At 35.5% G+C, this 23,552-nt stretch overlaps 1 protein-coding gene across 4 annotated transcripts in view; it reads left to right on the top strand.

The window, feature by feature from the left end:
• Window positions 1–21,701, top strand: part of USP9X (ubiquitin specific peptidase 9 X-linked) — a 128,273-nt gene extending 106,572 nt beyond the window's left edge. For all 4 annotated transcript variants that reach the window (XM_037512513.2, XM_037512515.2, XM_037512512.2 and 1 more), the window contains 13 exons: window positions 1,840–2,013; window positions 4,631–4,772; window positions 5,682–6,435; window positions 6,835–6,958; window positions 7,665–7,890; window positions 8,715–8,844; window positions 12,307–12,492; window positions 12,908–13,128; window positions 13,215–13,303; window positions 17,723–17,879; window positions 18,047–18,259; window positions 18,647–18,742; window positions 20,261–21,701. In XM_037512513.2, the coding sequence (XP_037368410.1) occupies window positions 1,840–2,013; window positions 4,631–4,772; window positions 5,682–6,435; window positions 6,835–6,958; window positions 7,665–7,890; window positions 8,715–8,844; window positions 12,307–12,492; window positions 12,908–13,128; window positions 13,215–13,303; window positions 17,723–17,879; window positions 18,047–18,259; window positions 18,647–18,742; window positions 20,261–20,398 (2,650 nt within the window). In that variant the 3' untranslated portion in view covers window positions 20,399–21,701. The remainder of the gene's footprint in view (window positions 1–1,839; window positions 2,014–4,630; window positions 4,773–5,681; window positions 6,436–6,834; window positions 6,959–7,664; window positions 7,891–8,714; window positions 8,845–12,306; window positions 12,493–12,907; window positions 13,129–13,214; window positions 13,304–17,722; window positions 17,880–18,046; window positions 18,260–18,646; window positions 18,743–20,260) is intronic.
• Window positions 21,702–23,552: the final 1,851 nt, after the last annotated feature.

The raw sequence follows: 23,552 nt of genomic DNA, 5'->3' as shown, positions 1-23,552 counted from the left end.
TGATAATTATTAAATAATGTCTAATAGTTATCAGTGTATATTCTGATTTTCTCCCAAATATTCTTTGTAGCTATTGAGGTAACATTGCTTAACCACACAGTTTTGGGTGTATAGGGTCACACCTCTACAAATGTATGTTATCACACTATGCCTACCACCAAGGTACCAGTAACCCTCTACCACAGTCCATTGGGCACCCTTCCCTCTGGTAGCTTCTATAACTTTGTTGCAGTCCCAATCTAGTACCCTGGAAAAAGTCACATGAATTTGATTGTTACCTCTTTCATCTTGTATGACTTTTTTTTTTTTTTTTTTAAATATTTATTTATACATACAAGGACTTGGGTACAGGCCAGAGGTGTGGGAGTGAGAGGATTCACCAGAGACAGAGTGGGGAACAGAACAGGCAGATAGACTGAAATACACTGCTGAGGGGAGCAGCGGGTGAAACAGTGGAGGTCTGCTGTGCCATGTGGGTTAGCTCCCTGGCCTGGGAATTGAACTCTTGCTGCAGTGGTTGCAGACAGCTTCATTAGTTGCATCTTAACCCCTTGCACCACCAGGGAGGCCCCTCACTGTATGACTTTTAAAATAATCTCCCTAACTTGTTCATGACTTCTGTGGCACTGAAATTTTAATAGTGTCTAGGCCAGTTTTCTACAGAATGTCTCTTATTTTTTTCATTTTTGTGATTATTTCTTCATAATTAGATTCCAGTTGAGCTTTGTGTGGAAAGTACACTACATAGGTGATATTATATGCTTCTCTTTACATTGCACTGCAGACATACGCTGTTTATCTGATTATTGGTGCTATTAACTTTGATACCTCTGTGTCTTAACAGATCTCTCCATTGTACAAGTACCTTTTCCTCTTTGTAATTAATAGTTAACTATATGTTTGAAAGTATGGGGAGTTAAATACAATTTGAAAAGAAGTAAAGAGGTACCATTTTTAATAATGAAATTTATTTTTACAAATGACATATTTGTTTTTAAACACTTTATGCAAATTTAAAATATATCAAATATCAAATAAAATTAGATTTAAAATCTAAACTATAACTAGAATGAGATTGTTTACTACATAGGAAAAATGTTAACAAAAGAATTTATCAGAAGATAGTTCCTCTAACATATTTAATATACATTTGTCCTATCTCTCACTTACAATGAATACATTTATATCCTTTATGTATATTCTGTAAATAAAAATTAGATGTCATTGATAGTTTCCAGCAGTTCCTACTTTTTAGCAGTATCTGTTTTCCTTTTGTGGTACATGCATTGATAATAGTTTGTTTTCTCAAGATTCATTTGCATGACAAGTTCTAAGATTACTCAAAAAGCCATCAACTCCAAAACATGTTTTTTCACTTGGAAAAATCTAGTAAGAGTGAAGAGACATAATCTTTGCACTGAATCCACAATGTGAAATTAATGCAAAATGAAAGAAATGAGATTGTAATTGTAACATCAAGTAAGAGGAATGAGATCTACCACCCGGTTGTAAAAGCATCTTCGGTTGGATTCAAAATGTATCCATATACCATATTACCTAAAGAAGCCATCTTATTTGAAACCATACTATCCATGAACCACACCAGTAGTTTGATTCTTTCTGACTGGAGTACCATACTTATGAGCCTCACTTTTTCTTTCTCTCCCTCACCCTCCACTGCATAAAAGTATTTTCTCCCCTACATCCTCATGTAGGTTGTATAAAAACCTCAGTTTCTATAGTATCATTTGTGGTTGTGGGTTTTTCCCCCCTAAAAATAGTTGTATATGTTGTTCCCGGGAGTTTCACATTATATACTTCATTCTATTCATTTTTTAGGCTTTGGGGTGAGCCTGTTAATCTGCGTGAACAACATGATGCTTTAGAATTTTTTAATTCATTGGTGGATAGTCTAGATGAAGCTTTGAAAGCTTTAGGACATCCAGCTATGCTAAGTAAAGTCTTAGGAGGCTCCTTTGCTGATCAGAAGATTTGCCAAGGATGCCCACATAGGTAAGTGCTAATTTAAAGTATACATTGTACTGTTTGTTTATTAATGGAAATTTTAATTTTTACTAGCAGTTACGTACAAATGTGGAATAGGCCACCATTAGTAAATATCCTAGGCTAAATGAATTACATACTTTGCATGTCTCAGTGCTGTGGGGGATTTTGTTTAAATTTTATTCTTTTTAATCCATCTATTAGTATTTTATACTCTTACATCCTTTTATGTATGGTCATTCCTGGACAAATAAAATGACATTTTACATGTAACTACAGATGTTATTTATAAAATTGCGCTTTATCTTAGAATTAAAATAATTATACTGTAAATATGTTAAGTTTAGAAGATGACAAACATGGATCATTATTTCCTATACAAATATTTTAATTTTAAAATAGCTTTTATTATTATCCTTATACTGTGTTTTCCACACAACATATATAACATGAGTTGATTAAACAAATTGTGGCAGTGGAGGGGTAGTTTTTGTGTTTTTTAACTTAAAAGGGCAATTATTTAAAGGTTCGTATTGAAATGGTTAAGTAACTTTGTTAAAGTTCATCACTGATAGATACATGTTTGTGCTTACTGCATGGAAATTTGAGATTTGTCTTGTATGTTATCAATTAATGTTGGTTTGCAATTCCTTTTCACCTAAACGTCACAGTAAGGTAGTATTTTCTTCAAACCCAAACAGTATTTATTTACAAAAATATAATTGGAATGAGATTTTTTACTACATGAAAAATTGTTACAAAGTAATTTATCAGAAGATATATATATAGATATAAATATCTATATATATATATATAGTTGTGGGTTGTGTATGCATTGGTTGGGGGTGTCTTTTTGTTTTTGAAATTGTAGGGAAATGATTGGGGGGTTAATATTTTATAAATGAGAAATTGCCATCAGGTTAAAATACTTATTCAGGACAGAAGACAGAAAAAAATAAAAGAAAATGTCTATTGGACGACCTTTTGCATTAGGTGGACCATAAAATTACTTTAACCTCTTCTTTGTAATTACTAATAAAATATCCAACTTTTGGCCGCCTATTTTTATCAGTCCTTTTTGGTTTGTTTGACTCCTGAAAATTATTTGGAAACTACTGGTTTTCTGTGCTAAGTGAAAATGTTTGGAGTACATGATCTAAGTACCTGCTCCACAACTAGACTTAGCCTATTTATATACGAAAAGCTTATAGAGTCCCAAGTGTGTTTTTAGGAAATTACTTATCTAGAGCAGGGGTTAACAAACTATGGACCATAGACTAAATCCAGCCAGGCTTCTATTTTTTTTTTAAGTTTTATTGGAACATCCCTTCTTCTTTATCTGCTGTGTTTAGCTGCTTTTACTCTTAACAGCAGAATTGAGTAGTTGCTATAGAGACCTCATGGCCCGAAAAAGCCTGTGGATGTTTACTACCTGGCTTTGCTGGTTTCTTGTTTAGAATGTCCTATGTTTTAACTAGAGTCATAAGATCTAACTTTGCTAAGGGCTATTCCCTCATTATAATAGCAATTCGCTTAATATTTACTTAATATTCTATTCGTGTCACTAACAAATACCTTTGTATGCCTATCATTTTTTCCCTAACTAAATTTAAAGTGCAGTAAATAAAGGGACTGCCTTAAGTATTGAATAGTCTACATACAGAAAGTACTCTGAGGATATTTGTTGAATGAATGACTATGATGATTGAGAATATATTCCTCACATCCCATTTTCTGAATGTATGGGTATGTCTCATCAGAAAATCTCAGATTTCTTTAGTAGAAAATTGCCACAGTGTAGAATTCTAGCTCGTACTCATATTGCTTATCCCCTGTTCATTTCTGTTCAAATTTTTGCTTTAGTAAGGTTTCCATTACGGAAAAGAAGGAACATTTAAAAATTCAATCCAAGAGTGATTTAAAAGAACTTGAATTCATGCTTTGGGTTTAGCACAAATTGCTGTCTAATCTCACAATACTGGAGGAAGCTTGGTAGGCTTATAAAGACAAACTTGGCTTTAAAATACTATTTCACCTAGTAATTTGACCACGTTAACCTTTCTGGACGCTAGTTCCCACATTGTTAAAATGGAGATGGTGGGCCTCCCGGGTGGCGCAGTGGTTGAGCGCTGGGTTGCGAAACTGCCCGCAGCCTCTGCTGCGCTGGTTCAATCCCCGGCTGCTCCCCAGCCACTGGAGGAGGGTCCCGCATGGCGCGCAGACCTCTCCTGCCGCCCGCTGCTCCCCTCAGCAGTGTACTTCGGTCCTTCTGCCTGCTCTGCTCCCCGCTCTGGCTCTGGTGAATTCTCTCACCCTCCCGCGCTTCTGACTGTACCCAGTGCTTGTATAAATAAATAAATAAATAAATCTTTTTAAAAAAAAAATGGAGATGGTGATGTCTTTCCTAGGTTTGTTGTGAAGACAAACAATCTGGTATATATAATGTATAAACAACCTAATGTAGTGCCCAGTATTGGATAAGTTATTCATGGGCAACGTTCTATAATTTACGGGTTTCGTATAAATATCACAAATGTAGTTTTCATATTTAGTCCATAACTTAATAGAACGTTTAGAAAACTAAGGAATAAATCCTTATTGGTTATTTCTTAAATATTACCTTTAGATACGAGTGTGAAGAATCTTTTACGACATTGAATGTAGACATTAGAAATCACCAAAATCTTCTTGATTCTTTGGAACAATATGTCAAAGGAGATTTATTAGAAGGTGCAAATGCCTATCATTGTGAAAAATGCAATAAAAAGGTATGGATTGTCCCACTTTGTTTAAGATAATTATGGCTTCATTTAATGGATCTTGAAGAAATTTTTGTTTGTCATCAAAATTCACTCTTTATTCCCTGCTCTGTTGTGTTATAGTAGACAGGTGGTTAAGATGATGAGTGATTTAAAGATCTGTCAGGGAGAAAAGATTGTGAGAAAATCGTGCTAGAGGACTAGGAAAAAAGGTGAATATTCCATCCAGATCCAGAACCAAAATGCTCTTGGACTCCTCAAAGCTACAAAGCTGATAGAGGAAAACATTTTGTCTCTCATATCCAGAGTTGCTTGTTAAGACCAAGCAGTTTGCTGAGACCTTTAGTTATTTAGCACATTTGAATTAAAAGTCTAGAGGTTGAGAGCTTAAGCTCTAAAGCCATGTATTGCCTGCCACCTACTATAGCTGAGACTTGAGGCAAGTTTTTTAACCTCTCTGATTAATCCTCACCCTTAAGGTTCAGTAGTAACTTTCTGAGAGAGTTCAATAGGTCCCTGCTTAAGCAGTGCTTAGTATATTACCTGCCACCTAATTGCCTGATAATTATTAGCTGTTGTTCCAGTTGCTTGAATTAATTCCCTCCTTCATTAGAATAACAGTAACTATCAAACAAGTAATGAAGGTTAGATAGCAATGACAACATAGAAAACAGTTATCAAATAATATCTCTATCACCAGTTTCAGCAGTTTGTAACAAAGGGAATAAGTCATTTCCATAGTAATAGCTTTAGTTAACATTTTTTAAAATATCAACTGTGAAAGTTACCTTGTGTTAATTATCTTGTAATTGCTACACTTGTGATTTCAGATTAGTCTTTAGAGAGTATTATACTACAACTTTAAAATTTGTTGAAGTGTATGAGAGAACATACAGTAACTTGCTCTGTTTATTTTAGGTTGATACTGTAAAACGCTTGCTAATTAAAAAATTACCTCCTGTTCTTGCTATCCAATTAAAACGATTTGACTACGATTGGGAAAGAGAATGTGCAATCAAGTTCAATGATTATTTTGAATTTCCTCGGGAGCTGGACATGGAACCTTACACGGTTGCAGGTGTTGCAAAGCTGGAAGGAGATAATGTAAACCCAGAGAGTCAGTTGATACAACAGAATGAGCAGTCTGAAAGTGAGACAGCAGGAAGCACAAAATATAGACTTGTGGGTGTCCTTGTACATAGTGGTCAAGCAAGTGGGGGTCATTATTATTCTTACATCATTCAGAGGAATGGTGGAGATGGTGAAAGAAATCGCTGGTATAAATTTGATGATGGAGATGTAACTGAGTGTAAAATGGATGACGATGAAGAAATGAAAAACCAGTGTTTTGGTGGAGAGTACATGGGAGAAGTATTTGATCACATGATGAAGCGCATGTCATACAGGCGCCAGAAAAGGTGGTGGAATGCTTATATTCTTTTTTATGAAAGATTGGACACAATAGACCAAGGTGATGAGTTGATAAGATATATATCAGAGCTTGCTATCACCACAAGACCCCATCAGATTGTGATGCCATCAGCCATTGAGAGAAGTGTGCGGAAACAGAACGTGCAATTCATGCATAACCGAATGCAGTACAGTTTGGAATATTTTCAGTTTATGAAAAAGCTACTTACATGTAATGGTGTTTACTTAAATCCTCCTCCAGGTAAGTAACAAGTTAGTGTCTTAGTTACAAAGTATAGTTCTTAATTTACTTGCCGAATTTATTAGCAGGCATCAATCCTTTTTTAAACTTTTGGTTGTTTTATAGTCATATTTCAGATGACTTTGAGCAATATATATTGTTTTATTGTTTGGAAACAAGAACTCTTTATTAATAGTTTTGGATTCACGCATTAGTTTAAAATGTGCTTTAGTGAACCACTTAGTAGCTATGAAATTACTTCATAGTGAAGTTACAAAGTAATTACTATGTCATAAGTAGCCGCAGAGGAATTTTAGCAATAGACATCTGAAATGTAGTGGATGTGTCGCCTTGTTTGAAAGTGGAGCTTAGATATAGAAATTTGTTTGATTTCCTTTTTTATCTGCATTTTATTTATAGGGCAGGATCACCTATTGCCTGAAGCAGAAGAAATCACTATGATTAGTATTCAGCTTGCTGCTAGGTTCCTCTTTACCACAGGATTTCACACCAAGAAAATAGTCCGTGGTTCTGCCAGTGATTGGTACATTGCTTTGAATTTTCGTTCCTATAATAGCTAACGTTTGGTTTATGTAATAAACTTTTTTTTTTTTTAAACCATGATCTAGTTTTAGATTTGGAATGCAGAATAAAATTCTCTTGGTGACAATAGTGAGAGAAATCATATTAAAATATTTACTTAGATTTAAAATGGCCTATTATTCAAAAGCTGGCTTCTGCGTCTGTTTCCTTGCATCATATCTTTGACATCCATGTACGGAAGATTGCAAAATGATCTAAGTTATTTAATCATGAAATTTACTAGGTCTTAGCTTTCCTAAAGTAAATCCTGCCATAGATTATAAAAATAGGTTAAAATGAGTTTCTCAAGTTCCTAATTCTGAAAGTGTAGAGGCCATTATAATGCTTTGATTTAACAATTTTCACTTACATACTAGTAATAAATTAAGGGAAAATTGGGGGGTGGTAAAGTATTGTTTTATCATTGCACCTTTGGATGCCTTTGTTTATAGACTTTGTTAATAGATTTTTGTCACACTGTGAGAATAGACCAAGGCATAGTTTTCATCTATCATTTTAATATTAATACTAGAAGTAGCCAGGACTGGTTTCCCCCTGTAGTAGTAAAAGACCTTTGATTTTTATTTGGTTCATAGAGACCCATTCCTGTACCCAAACATGTTACTGAATTGATATTCATAGTTTTTTTTTGTTTTGTTTTGCCTCAGGTATGATGCACTGTGTATCCTCCTTCGTCATAGCAAGAATGTACGTTTTTGGTTTGCTCACAATGTTCTTTTTAATGTTTCAAACCGCTTCTCTGAATACCTTCTGGAGTGCCCTAGTGCAGAAGTAAGGGGTGCGTTTGCTAAACTTATAGTTTTCATTGCACATTTTTCCTTGCAAGATGGGCCATGTCCTTCACCTTTTGCATCTCCTGGACCTTCCAGTCAGGTAATTTATACAGCTTTCTTTTTTTCTTTTTCTTTCTTTTTTTTTTTTTTTAAAGATTTATTTATGCATATAAGTACTGGGGTGGAGACCTAAGGTGCAGGGGGGTGAGCGGATTCACCAAAGACAGAGTAGGGAGCAGAACAGGCAGATCAACTGAAATACACTGCTGAGGGGAGCAGTGGGTGAGACAGGTGAGGTCTGCTGCGCCTTGTGGGTCACCTCCCTGGCCAGGAATAGAACTCAGGCCATTAAAGCTGTATGTAGCGCTGAGACTTAACCCTTATGCCACCAGGGAGGCCCCTGTGCGTGCAGCTTTCTTTCTAATGATTGAATGCTTACAAATAAATTCCTGAAAGCTGAAGTCACAAATATATTTATATGTTTGCTATGTTTACTTGATGTGTGTGTGCATGCATGGTATACACCACACATTCTTATGTCTATGGGTTCCATTTAAAGTACTTCATTGCAATGAAGTTACCTCTTCAAAAACATAATAGAATTGTTTCTGTTAATTCAGTTACTTAATTGCACAGTTTTATAGAATGTTTTTAAAATTGATGGTTTTTTTTTTTTTTTGAATGGACTAACATTTTTTAAAAATTAGCAACAGTGTGAAGGCTCTATAGTGAAATCTACCTCACATCTTCATTCCCTTTTCTAAAAAGCAACCCTTTTCTTGGGTGATCAGTCCTTCCAGAAATTTCTGCCTGTACTCAACTTATATGTGTATGTCCCTATAAATCTGTATGACCCTTTTTGACACAAATGAATTATACCTGCACCTTGTTGCTGAAAAACAGGCAATGTTTTATCATTTACAGGCTTATGACAACCTAAGCCTGAGTGATCACTTACTAAGAGCAGTACTAAATCTCTTGAGAAGGGAAGTTTCAGAACATGGGCGTCATTTACAGCAGTATTTCAACCTGTTTGTAATGTATGCCAACTTAGGTAAGAATTTGTTTTCATAATTCTATTTCAATGTATTAAATAGTGAAATCATTAAAGTCAAGTGATGGCATATAACCTGGTCCAAAGTAGAAGCTGTATTCTGTAAAGTCTATTGTGAATTTTTTCTGAGCCTTTACTACAATTTTCACCTTGTACTTTATGGTTCTTTATCATGTGTAATACTGCAATAGACACAGGTCAGAATCTGCATCTTAATTGTGTTTTTATCCCCTAGAGTATTGATTCCAGGTCTCTAGTTTTCTTTGAAAATATTGATTGCTAGGCCTCATTGAATCAGAATTCTCAAAGCGTAGTACAAGGAGTCCATATTTTCAAAATATCCCAGATGATTGTAATACTAAATTTGGGCAAAGGACTTACTGTATGTATCGTTTTTTTGTTAAAGTGAGCTAAAATTACTCAAATTCACTTAAAGTACCTTCTTACTGATTTGTTACTACTTCTATAAATTCTTCTCAGAGTAACCCGCTCCTTCTAAGATCACCTGATCATTTCAGTGATTCCTTAACACTTAACTTTGAAATACGCTATGCTGTTTTATACTTAATTCTGTTGTTTTTGATAGCTTTCAAATTTTTGGTTTGCCTCCCTGGCTAGTTTGTAAAGATAAGAGTTTTGCCCAGTAGCCCTCAAAAAATGTTGATTGAATAGATGCGTAGTAGGTAATATCATCAAGAATCCTTTCATTGTCATTTTGGTGTTTGGTTTGGGGCGGGTAAGTTTCATAATTGAAATTATAAGAAATATATATCAGTTAATCAGGTGTTCTTACTTAATCCCAAAATGACAGTCAGTCAGTCTAGTTAGAATTAATTTGGCCAAATTGGGAGACTTTAGCAGATAGTTTTGAATAAAAAGATTTTTTTAAAAATACCTTGCCCAAAATTAAGTTATATCCCCGTCATTTCAGGGATTTTTTTGCGTGTGAACCTTCACTAATGAATTACCAATTGATCTGTGGCCCTTTTAACATAAGCAACATTCTACTTTCCCTCTGTAGTTTGTCTTTTTTCCCCTTAGTTTTCTATTCTGGAGATGCTTGAATGTTTGTGCTTGAGAAGAGAAGTTTTATTACACACAAACATAAGTGGAATGTGTATTTCAAACTTTGAAATACCAAATTTCAGCATTCAGGAAATTCCTATTTTGTTCAACTACCTTTTCAGAGATTGCCTGTCTGCAAAGCATACATCATGGTCCATAATGAAATCTAACAAATTTTTCTGTTAAAAACAAACTTGAATCTATGTTTTAATATGAAATCCTTAGCATCAGATATGTTTGGGGGTTCAGAATTGTTGAATTTAGGAAAGGTAAGGCATTGCATATATCATGCATTATGTAACATCCCTATAGCAGGGTTTAAGACAGCACTTTGAAATCATAAACATTAATATTTCCATTAATTAGGGATGTATAGCCTCTTTGTCAGTTCTGGCCAAATTTTCCCACCAACCAAACACAGTTTGACTCCAGTATTTATGATTAGAGCTTTTTGAATCTCAGGATTTCACATACGGGATTGTAGGACCTGCATTATTATATTTCTTAAACCGTAGCAATAATTAAGACAATCTACTCTCTAGAGGGGTATAGAAACAAAGAGGTAATTGCCATAAAAAGTATGTTAATGGCAATAATAAGGTAAATATAAAATGTTATGAAAGTATATTGTAGGGATGCCTGACCAGATAGACTTAATAGAGAAGTAGATATGAGTTAACCAGACTTAATAGAGAAGTAGATATGAGAATTGGTTGCTTGAGTTTCCCATCAAGAATGATAACAGATGCAAACAATTGCAATAATTTTTTTTTTTTTAAGATTTATTTATGTATAAAGAGTTGGGGTGTAGGCCAGAGGTGCGGGGGAGTGAGAGAATTAACCAGAGACAGAGTGGGGAGCAGAACAGGCGGGTCTACTGAAATACACTGCTGTGGGGAACAGCAGGCGAGACAGGAGAGGTCTGCTGCACCATGTGTAGTGCAGCTCTCTGGCCAGGGATTGAACTCATGCCGCAGTGTCTGTGGATAGCTTCATAGTGCTGACTTAATCCCTTGTGCCACCAGGGAGGCCCAGACTTGGAATAAATTACAGTGACTCTTACAGGAAATGAAGTTATTCAGTCTGACTGGAACTGATGTAAGATGGAAATGACAGGATTGATGAGCAGGATTCTCTGATCTCCTGATCTCCTGATCAGAGAATCCTTGTGAAGGATTCTGGGTTTTATCCTGAGGGCATTTGATGATAGACTTTTGTAGCATTTCAGAAGACATACCTTTTAAAAAGACCACTGAGCTAGGACTAGAGATTGTTAAAATGATCTGTAGATAGAAGATTGTTGTGGCCTGTACATGGGAAATGGCAGTGAGGGGGATACAAGTAGACAAGTTCTGGCACTATTTATTAGAAGTAGAGTCTATGGAATTTGGTGATTGGATATTCAAGGGAGGGGAACATGGAAGAGATGTTAAGAATGATACCCAGGATTCTGTCTTGATGAACTGATCAGATAGTAGTGCCAGGCAGCGAGAGGGGAAATGCATGAAAAGAACATGAATGAGGAGGAAAATCCGAGTTCATTTTGGGCAAACTGAACTCAAATAGAAATGTGTGTAAAACGGTAAGATATTTGTCTGGAATTTTTTTTGAATTATCTGAATGAAAATAGCTGAAACTTAAAGCCATTAGAGTGGGTTTGACCATCTAGGGAAAGCATACAGTGTGAGAAGATAGCTTGGCATGGGAACTTTTGAAAATCATCAATTTTTCAGAGACAGGAAGGAGAAAAGACTCACAAATGAGACCAAGTAAAAAGAGAAGATGTAGAAAGAAAATGAGAGGAATAAAAAAATGAGGAAGTAGTTGTGGTTTGAGAATTATTCCTTTCCTTTACACCAGGGAATGAAGGGTCAGAAAACAAATGGGCATGGGTTGATAGGGAAAGTGAGAAAGTAGACATCTTTTTCAAGAAGCTGGCTGTGCAAGAAAGAAAAGTGACAAGCTATTCATGAAAGAATTCTTCTCATTTTAGTTTTGTCATTCTACCTAACAATAAGAATTGCAGTCTAGACTTTGCCGCCCCCCCCCCCCCCGCAAAACTGTAGAACATGTTTACCTTCCTGTGCCCAATATGATTGCAATGCCATAGTCATCATCACTATTTAACTCTTTTAATACTTAAATCTAATTATACTAGCTCGGTAAATTTTCTGTTCTGATTATATAATACTCTGAATGCTAAGTAAAGATAATCTGCTCCTGATCATAAAAATGATAGGAAAATGTTATAGATAACTAAATAATTATGTATAAATGCTTAATTATGTATAGAATTTGTGTGAATAATTAATTATGTGCTTAATTTAGCCCTCACCATCCTAATTATTTTCCTCATATTATTCTCGCTTTCTTCCCATTTCTCCCTTCCATTTGTAGGTGTGGCAGAAAAGACACAGCTTCTAAAATTGAGTGTACCTGCTACCTTTATGCTTGTGTCTTTAGATGAAGGTCCAGGTCCTCCAATCAAATATCAGTACGCAGAATTAGGCAAATTATACTCGGTAGTGTCACAGCTGATCCGCTGTTGTAATGTCTCCTCAAGAATGCAGTCTTCAATCAATGGTAATTAGAATACTCCATTCTTTAAAATGATTTTCAAATACAACTGGGCATATGTACTACTTTGTTTAAATGTAAAACAAAAGTCCATACTTAGGAATATTTTATTCTTTTTATAGTATTTTGTGTCCTATACCTTTTTCACATGTTTGAAGAGGACTTTTTTCTATCTACTTGATACTGAGATTGATGATCTTATTTATGAAGTAATTTACCAGTGTTGGCATTTAAATTTGGGATTTTATTATCTCGGTATACCAATGATCAGTGATGCCTTCTTTATTATACTTAGGAAATTTGACTTAAAATGTTATTTTTCTAAAATTAAAACAATCATAAGCTGTTTTTCTATGGTGAAAGCCTGTACATTGTTATAGAGAAGTCTTAGTTTTTCACTAATGGCAAATCTGTATTCTAGGTAATCCTCCTCTTCCCAATCCTTTTGGTGATCCTAATTTATCACAACCTATAATGCCAATTCAGCAGAATGTGGCAGACATTTTATTTGTAAGAACAAGTTATGTGAAGAAAATCATTGAGGACTGCAGTAACTCAGAGGAAACAGTCAAGTTGCTTCGTTTTTGCTGCTGGGAGAATCCTCAGTTCTCATCTACTGTCCTCAGTGAACTACTCTGGCAGGTTAAAGAAAAATAAACATTCATCCGTCTCTAATTTGATTTGTTATCTCTTGAAAAAGTTCTTCACCATTTCTTGCCTGTTTTTAGGTTGCGTATTCCTACACTTACGAACTCCGGCCCTATTTGGATCTGCTTTTGCAAATCTTACTTATTGAGGACTCTTGGCAGACTCACAGGTAGATACCCTTTTTCCTTATTTGGCCGAGTTTTAGGCATAACTAAAGTTGCCAGTCAGAACACAATTTTTACCTCTCAGGTAGCTAATGTTTTAAACAAAAACAAAAATGAGTAAAAGGTTTACCCATTTCCTCATAATTTTATTTCATTGTTTTTATTCTCATGGCCCAAGTTTCATACATAGTATGCTTTTAAGTTTCATTAATTACGTTCTAGGGTTATTTTTGTATTAAATTTTAGATTTACTCATATGAGATAACATTTGATTATCTAAAAATATTATGTAAAAAATCCTCATTATTTGTGGTAGCTGTGTTCTGTAAACACAGCAAGAGTGCATACTGAACATACAAGTATCTGGTTACATTGTTACCAGCCAGTCAACACATAACCTTTATGTCTCTGTTTAATGACACCTTATTTAATATTACTCAATGTTGAATTCATGATAACTGGTGTGGAACAAAGTTTATATAACATGTACTTTACAAGGAATGTCACAGCCTTTTTGTATTTAGTAACTCTTAGACAGTACTTAAAGCACTACATATTGGGCATTTTGAACAGTGAAAGAAACAAAGCACACAGGTAGAAAAAGGGCACTAAATAAATAGCAAAAAGGACACTTATTTACAGTATGCCTGAAACAAGGCAGTGTCACTTGTTTCAGTTTGGAACATGAGTATTGGGTGACTGAAATCTTTTGCCACTGTGTGTGACCATGAAGGCACTTTGAGTATTGATTTTTGCTGTTAGAAATAAAGTTCAGGGCCTCTCTGGTGGCTCAAGGCGTTAAGCACAGCACTGTGAAGCTATCCACAGCCTCTGCAGCATGAATTTGATTCCTGGCCGGCCAGGGAGCTACCCACATGGCACAGCAGACCTCTCCTGTCTCGCTCGCTGCTCCCCTCAGCAATGTATTTCAGTCTGCCTGTTCTGTTCCCCACTGTCTCTGGTGAATCCTCTCACCCCCCCCACCCCCCCCCCCCCCGGCCTGTACCCAGTTCTTGTATGCATAAATAAATAAATCTTTAAAAAAAAAAGTTAAAGTAGGCAAATTTGCATTATTTGATATGATTTGTTTTAATTTATGAGGAGTTTGGAGCGGGTTTTTTTATTTTAATATTTATGCATACAAGAGCTGGGGTACAGGCCATAGATGTGGGGGGTGAGAGGATCCACCAGAGACAGAGTGGAGAACAGAACAGGCAGATAGACTGAAATACACTCCTGAGGGGAGCAGCGGGCTAGTCAGAAGAGGTGTTCTGTGCCGTGTGGGTTGCTCCCTGGCCGGCCAGGGATTGAACACGTGCTGCAGAGGCTTTGGATTGCTTCATAGTGCTGTGCTTAACCAGGGAGGCCTTGGAGCGGGTTTTTAAGAACTAAAGTTATCTGGCTTAATTCAAGCTTTCTCCAGAATTCCTTTGGGGGGATGGGAGGCAGTAAGAGCAGTAAGTACAGTATAATTAATCCCTAGAGTTATATAGTAGATTATGAATTGTAGTTGACAACACTGACAAATTTTATAACACCCCTTTACACATGGAGAATAGTGTAATAGCTTATTTTGGGAAACTGTTCAAAATCTATATAACAGATTACCACCTATCTGTCAATATAATGATTAAAGTAGAAACTTGAAAAGTTCTATAATAACAAAATGCTTAAAAAGTCTTAGTAGGGGTTACAGTGCCAGAATTCATGAATTTTTTCAAATTATCTCTAAAATTGCCATCATGGATTCAAGCAATTGAAGGAATATTGTAAAAATAGCATTAAGCCAAAAACCCATTTTCATGAGCCAAAACTCAGTACTGAACTGTAGTCATTTATTTTGAGCACTATGTAGTACCCTGCTCAGTATCATCAAAGGGTTTGAAATGTTTTGAGTAGTTTTAATGGAATCTTAACTTTTAAATGCTAGGTTTTTAAATATTGTAAGCATTTATAGCTTTAGACCAATTGTGACCCATATTAGCTATTCACGTTCATTAAAGCAAGTGGTAGTAGTGAAAACACATGATGCATTCTATATGAGAGTTTTGTCTAATGAGATTAGTATGGTATTGTTACACATCACTAGCCCAAGCTTGAAAGATAACATTCTCATAGCAAGCTTTTATTTACTCAGTAAACAGTGTTTCAAATATTTATGGAGCATCTTGCATGTGTCCAGCAGTGCTAGGTATTAGCATGAAAGGCAAAGATGATAATGATAAACTGACTTGAAAGCAGGTGATACTAACAGGAAAAAAAACATGATGTGGCAGAAACAGTGGTGCCCCACCTTAATATCATTTTAGTAAATGAAGGTATAAACAGAAAATGTATATACTTCAGTGTTTCAGATTAAACAACAAAAAGCCTATATACAAGGTTTATTGGTCTGAAATGATTGAACTTTACATAACTTGCCGAAGTAGTGATTTCCAAACAAAACATATAATGCAGGGGGAAAAACTTCCATTTTGAATTGGAACCTTCTATTAAGCAAAAATATGTACCTAAGTGTTTACTGACTATATAGGTAATGTTTCTTTATTGGGGTAAAATTCACCATTTTAGCCTTTTTAAAGTATACAATTCTATGGCTTTTAGTACATTTAGAAAGTTGTGCAACCATGGCCCCTACCTATAATACTAGAACATTTTTGTCACCACAAAAGGAAATCCTATACCCAGTCCAAATAGTTATTCCCGGGCCTCCCTGGTGGCGCAGCGGTTGAGCGCTGGGTTGCAAAGCTGCCTGCAGCCTCTGCAGCGCTGGTTCGATCCCCGGCTGCTTAGCGGTGTACTTCGGTCCTTCTGCCTGCCCTGCTCCCCGCTCTGGTGAATTCTCTCACCCTCCCGAGCTTCTGACTATACCCAGTGCTTGTATAAATAAATAAATAAATCTTAAAAAACAAAACAAAACAAAACAAAAACAGTTATTCCCTATTCCACCCACCCCCTCACAATCATTAATTGGCTTTCTCTCTAAATTTGCCTATCCATAGGCAAAATGCCCAGAACTTACCTGGCTATTGCATATAAACAGAATCATACACTATGTGTCAGTTTCGTTTGACTTAGCATGATGTTTTCAAATTCATCCAAGTTAACACTGCATTCCTTTTTATGACTCAGTAGTATTATTTATCAAGTCATCATTGATGGACATTGAGAGTAGAATTGCCCTCTTTTTCTTAAAAGTTTTTTAAATTATAAAATATGACAAAATTTACCCTTTTTAAGTGTACAGTTCAGTGATATTAAGTATATATACAGTGCTTTGCTACCATCACCACTATCCATCTCCAGGACTTATCCAAACTGAAACTGTATATGCATTAAATAATTCTCATTCCCCTTTCCCCCAGCCCCTTGGTAGCCACTATTCTTTCTGGGATTTTTGCCTGAACTAGGCACCTCAAATAGGTGAACTCATATATTTTTCCTTTCAAGGCTGGCTTACTTCATTTAACATTAATATCTTCAAGGCTCATCTATATTGTGGCTTATCTCAGAATGGCATTCCCTTTTTAAGGCTGAATGAATAATGTTCCTCTGTATGTGTAAGGCTTTCACATTTTGTTTACTGGCATGTGATGTTTTTAAAACAAATAGGGTTCATTTTTGTCTTTAAAATAATTTTTTGAACTGGCTATCATGGGAAGAACAGGAAACAGCTGATTGTATATTGTTCTGTCATACTTCAGCAGGCGCTAAAGTGAAAGCCTTTGTTGGCAAAGCAGCCAGATTGTACTGTTGCTGGTGAAAATTGCTTTGACTACCGTATATTCTCATTATTCGAATTTAATTCTGTACTTCCAAATTAAGTCACTGTTTCATAGTCATTGAATCCTAACTTCACAAATGCAATTTTATTTTTCCTTTATTAAGGTAACATTGGTTTACAGCACTGTATATGATTTAGGGGGATAGGTTCATACCTCCTCAGATGTATGTTACCACCCTACCCCTACCATTTAATCACCCATAGTCAGTTACCATAGACCATTGTGCACCCTCCCTACTTTCTAGAACCAATTCTGCACAAAAATGGAGTTGTGGGGTTTTTTTTGTGTTTTGTTTGTTTTGTTTTTAATATGAACTGACTTGAAGCAAAATCTTAAGCATAGCAGTCATAACCTTAATTTTTGTGTTAAAAGTTTGCGTTACTCTTAGGGACCTGAATAGCAAAATTATTCTGTATTAGTAATGTTGATAAAAACACAGACGCGACAGATCGCAATGCAGCTATATGACCTTGGACAACCGATTTACCCTCTCTGTAACTATTTTCTCCTGTATGAAGGTTTAATAATCATATTATCTAACATTAGATTGATTACATCAAACCTATTTATTGAGTGGCACATAGTATTAGCTGCCATTTGATTTTAGAAGTCTTTATTTTGTGTCTGATTCTCTTTCAGAATTCATAATGCACTTAAAGGAATCCCAGATGACCGAGATGGGCTATTTGACACAATCCAGCGTTCAAAAAATCACTATCAAAAAAGAGCATATCAGTGTATAAAATGTATGGTAGCTCTGTTTAGCAATTGTCCTGTTGCTTACCAAATTCTGCAGGTGAGTTTTTTATAATTTTGTAGAAATTAAGGATTCTGTTTCAAAATAAGAGACATCAGAATTGAGTTCTCATTTTAAGTTAACTTTGAAAAGTATTCTGAATCCTTTTATTTTTATATATATAAATATATATATTTTTTATATATATATATTGTTTTCTTTTGAAGGGCAATGGAGATCTTAAAAGAAAGTGGACATGGGCAGTGGAGTGGCTTGGAGATGAACTTGAGAGACGACCATACACTGGCAATCCTCAGTACACTTACAACAATTGGTCTCCTCCTGTGCAAAGCAATGAGACGTCAAATGGTTATTTCCTGGAGAGATCACATAGTGCTAGGATGACACTTGCAAAAGCTTGTGAACTCTGTCCAGAGGAGGTAAAAAAAAAGAAAAAAAAAAAATACTGGTGTGTAACACATAGAAATGGAAGAGAACAAAGTCTACTTTATAGGCCAGCATTTATGTATTAATGATAATGTCTCAAAAAGCTATGTTGAAGTTTTATTTGCCTTATTGTTTACTCTGTATGATTTTAAGTTAATGAGGAAGCCTTCTTTTAGAGAAATTTCTGTGAAATATCCTAAAATGTAATATTTCTAAGAGAATCCAAATGATTTTTTTTTTGTGGGGGGGGGGGTTCTCTTCAGTAAAAGTTAGTGGGTTTGATTTCTTAGGCTTTTAAAAATTTATTTCAAATACAAAAAATTCAAAATAATCTTGGATTCACTTATGTAATATTTTATCTTTAAAATGTTTAAAATTAGGAGCCAGATGACCAAGATGCTCCAGATGAGCATGAGTCTCCTCCACCTGAAGATGCCCCATTATACCCCCATTCTCCTGGATCTCAGTATCAACAGGTTAGTAGGGGTGTGTTTGTCTTTCTATCCCTTAGAACCAATTTTCACTCTGTGAGTGTGTGTGTGACTGCAAAGTAGTAGAGGGATTACGTAGACTAGTTTTGGGGGCATGATGAAAAGGAATGGTTGGAATAGGGTCATGGTATATGTTTGTGTTCATTCATGTGAACATTAAATGATGGTAACTAGTAGAAAGGATTATGATGACATTTCTGCAAATAGACTCTGAAGACCATAATATGTGGTCATGAAGGAGAACGCTCCTTGTTATTTCACCCAACCAAGATTTCAGTGACAGTAAGAAATGGTTGGGAAAAGCCAAATATTTTGACAGATTTCCATAAAATTTCCTGTAATATGAATAAGTAGGTAAATAAAATACAATTTAGGTGAACTTTCTAAATGAGAACTTCATTTCTGAAACCTAGATTTGAGTGATACCAAGCTTTTGAGGCGGGGATACTAAAAGTTAGAGGAGCATCAAAATTCCCCTTATGGGCTTGTTTTAGCAGAGTACAAGCTTCCACTCCGTAGTTCTTACTCCAGTTCTCAAATGGTGCTGCTGCTTAGTCTGGGAACCATAGTTTTTTTAGGATTGATTTATTTATGCATACAAGAACTGGGGTACAGGCCAGAGGTGCAGGGGGTGAGAGGATTCACCAGAGGGAGTGGGTTGCAGAACAGGTGAATTGACTGAAATACACTGCTGAAGGCATCAGCAGGCAAGACAGGAGAGGTCTGCCTCGCCATGTGGGTTGCTCCCTGGCCGCGGATCCAACTTATGCTGCAGTGGCTGCCCATAGCTTCATAGTGCTGAGACCTTAACCCCTGCACCACCAGGGAGACCCCTGGGAACTATACTTTGAGAACTGCTGTTCAAGGCATTATTTCTTATATCTATGGATGGATAAAGAAGCATGCTGAGTAGCTAGAAAATGCATAATCAACATTTCTTTTCATAATGCAAATTAAAGCCTAAAATAGTCTGGACTGGGCTGGCACGTATGCATAGAAAATTGAGGGTTCAGGGGTTTAAAAGGTTGAAGAACTGAATCCACAAAAAGGAAAGTTACTTTCATGAGCCATGATATAGCTCATATATGAATCATGCCATTATCGTAAACATTGTTTTGTTTTCATTAACATTCTGTATTCATGGTTATTGTCCATATAGATCTCATGATCATTTAATCCCATTTTATGATAGGAAAGTTTCAAGTAGCTTGGAAGAGTCAGAATAGATGTGTTCTACCTACCTCAAGTCATTTTGTGAAGTTTTTTGACCACAAGCAGTGATGGACGAAACCCTTATTTGTCAGATTTTAGTCTAAATGATTTTTTGGGCACTTAAGCACTCTGGCCAAAGATACACACAGACCTGCACCGCTCTTCTTTTGTGCTTTGGAGTTTGCATCTAAGCTAGGTTTTTCAAATCAATTTTTTCCCCTACCATTAGGCCAAGTATATAAGGTTAACGCATGAAAAGTTTTAACATGCAAGTCTCTTCTCTCCTCCCAGAATAACCATGTGCATGGACAGCCATACACAGGCCCAGCAGCACATCACATGAACAACCCTCAAAGAACTGGCCAACGAGCACAAGAAAGTTACGAAGGCAGTGACGAAGTGTCCCCACCTCAGACGAAGGATCAGTGAAATGCACATAATTATTAACTGGTTCCATCAAGACTGTGCACCCAGGCCTTACAGTCCAACCTTTTTCTGTGTCTGGCTAATATTTAAAACTAGAAAAACTATTCCTAATCAACATGGAGTGGAGAGTTTATTCACTGTCTTATCTGCAGAAATTTGCTGTCAATATATAACCCGCCTGCAGTGGAAAGTGTATAGTGTTTTGTAATAAATGGCCTGATGCTAATGTGTAAATGGCAAAGGTGTATATAGTATATTAATGTTTGACTGTTAATTCTTAAGCAAGAAACTTTTTTCTTGATGAGACTCACAGATCTACAAAAACTACAAAAGTTAATTTTCTTGTTACACCCATTGCACTCTGCAGCCAGTGTTGCCTGCCTCATGGCAGTTGGATCAACTCCTTTACAATACAAAAACAAAACCAACAGCAACAAAACAGAGCCTGTCCATGTCAACCGCACCAATAGTTTCATGTTAATTCTTTGCCACTGGAGACAGTTTTACTTATGAGCAATGTAAGGCTGGTAACCTTTAAATTATTTGGTTGATGTGGAAGGTTGGTGATGTAACATTGTTTCTAGATCTTTTTCATTGCCTTTTTATTCTGATATTAGGTTAATCACATTGAAGCTATAGTTATGCTGTAACATTTAGCATGGCTTCACACCAAGTTAGTGTAGCCAATGAAGAAAAACAATACCATAATGACAGCAGTTGTCCCAGTGTGACAGCTGTGTTGCTCAAAGCTTTTCCTTCTTAAACCTAGAATATAAAATATAAAACAAGGGGAGAAATGTGGCAAACAGTTACACATATGTTGCTTACATCTAATGTTTGACAGTTGAATCTCTGGGTGGGATAAAGAAACAAGTATCAGTAATCGGGATTTTAAAAGATTTAAAAGAAATATGCAAAAATTTGCTATGCCAGGATGCTTAGAGCATAATAGAAGACTGTATTTGGTGTACTTGTTTTGTTTATTTGGTAGCGCTTATTAGGTGAATCTTCTAAAACTTTCCTTCTGCTGGATCCCAGTGAAGTGGAAGTCACCAGAATCTCACAGTACTTGGAGTACCACTGCACCAAGAGTGAGCAGTTTCTGCTCAGTCACTATTTTACTTGAAAGCAAGAATTATCCTAGCTCCTTTTCCATTATTCTAAAAATTTTAACCTACAAAGCAGGGTTTAATTAAAAAGAAACTACTGGTTAGTCATAATATAATTGAGGTATCATAATTTCAGAATAATCATTTAAAGATAAGGAATTCATCAGTTAATACTGTATTTTAAAGAGAATTGGTAACTTGAATGTGTGTAATTTTTTGGAATCTGTCAAAAAACCAAATACCCCTGCAAACAGATACAGTCCACCCTATTTAAATATTTTGCTGTTTTATTTTATAGAAATTATTTTGCTGAATTCACAAATAGAATTTGATTTAAGAAGAAATTTTTGTCTTGTGGTGTTTTTGTTTTTTGGTTTTTTTTTATTACCTTTTTGTCCTCCCCCGCCCTTTTTCCTTTTTTTTTTTTTTTTTTTTTTTTTTTGGACTGCACATCAAAATTAATTCTGTGCACAGCATGCCTAGGCATGACACTGAATTCAGGAGTTCAGTCACATTGAGTTTTGGTGCACAAAAAGATTTGACCTTTGGCCCTTTACTAAAGATTTAGAGAAAACAGGATGTTGACACTGTATAAGTTTCCTATCATAATCAATCTTGTACTTTTTGTATGTTTTTTATATACATGTATATTTAATGAGCACAAGCTTGGTTGTATTTTTTACAATTCAGTTAATAGGAAAATGTTTTGTCAAAAAGGCTATAGTTGGAACTGAACAAAGCGGAAGCAAAATTGAGAATTGCATTATTTTGTGATTAAAAGGGGCAGGTATTTAAGATAAAGCTTTGGGTATCTTATTTGCAGTACTCTATAGTCAAGATCTATGCTTCTAGTTTTTCTGTATTTTTAGGAAATTTGACACCAGATAGATCCTGATTTTACTTTAAGTATATTACATCTGAATTTGTTAAGTTTGAGCAAAAGTCATACAGTGTTTTCAATTCCAACTGGTAATTTTAAAAGCTCCTCAATTGCAACCTTCCTCAACAGTCAGCAAGATTGGTTAACTTTATTTAGATACATTACTATTGTTAAATGTACCACCTCACCATCTGAGGGGTGATTTTGTATTTCCTGCTCCTTAACAAAAGTATGTAATGTACTTAATTTAAAAACTTTAATGACTTCCTAGATATGAAAAACTTGACATTTTTAAAGGCTGTGAATTTTTCTCCTTGGAGGGAGAATCCCACTTTCATTGCTTTGAATTTACAAGTCCCCTTGTGCTAGGAGGTGGCTTGTGAATCATTTTCCCCTCCATTTGAGGAAGAGTGGTCTGTGTTGTGACCAGGAGGAAGGGAAGGTGAATGGAGAGTTATTTTTGTTCGTGCAAATTATTTTCTATATTTAACTCTTAAGCAAGCATTTAATGTATAACCAGAAATTTTAAGATGCATGTTATTGTAAGAGCAACATATAGTGGTGATTTTGAGGTCTTTTTCTGAACATAAATGGCACATTTTAAACTAAAAAGTCTTCAAAGTGCCTAAAGATTATTTAATTCTCCCTCAGCTGATTTCTTGAGCCATATATATTTCCTACTTTAAATGTCTGTTGCGGAATCACTGGTCTTCCTTTGAAAGAAGCACCCCCAGAATTCTAAGTGGCATGATTACTTTATAGAAGACAGTAGAATCTGTTAAGAAAGACTGAAGATATTTTCGTCGTTAATCCGTGTGAACAGGGGCTTTACCCTGTTGGATCTAAGTATTTCAGTGCATAACTTGGTAAAAACCATATTGCTGCTGTTTTATCTAAGCCCTCCACCAACAAAATTTTCATGTTCAGCATTGTAGAGGCAGAAATAAGAACATAATCATACTTGGAGATTTTGTCATTGATTTTTCTCTCAATGATAATTTTCCAACTTGTGTCTTTTAGCTGTTATGTATACAAGTTTAGAAATATTAAAATGTTTTATATTTTTTTCATGATTAATTTTTATTAGTGAATGATAACAACTTGAGTATTTAATCTTAGTAGTGATTAAAAAGATGAGCCTTTTTTATTTGAATTACATTTGTAATGA

The sequence above is a fragment of the Talpa occidentalis genome, unplaced genomic scaffold (assembly GCF_014898055.3).
Source record: "Talpa occidentalis isolate TD23 unplaced genomic scaffold, MPIMG_talOcc4v2.1 talOcc4.15, whole genome shotgun sequence".
Classification (NCBI taxonomy): Eukaryota; Metazoa; Chordata; class Mammalia; order Eulipotyphla; family Talpidae; genus Talpa; species Talpa occidentalis.
The sequence above is the reverse complement of the archived record's forward strand: the minus strand, read 5'-3'. Positions and strand labels throughout refer to the sequence as shown.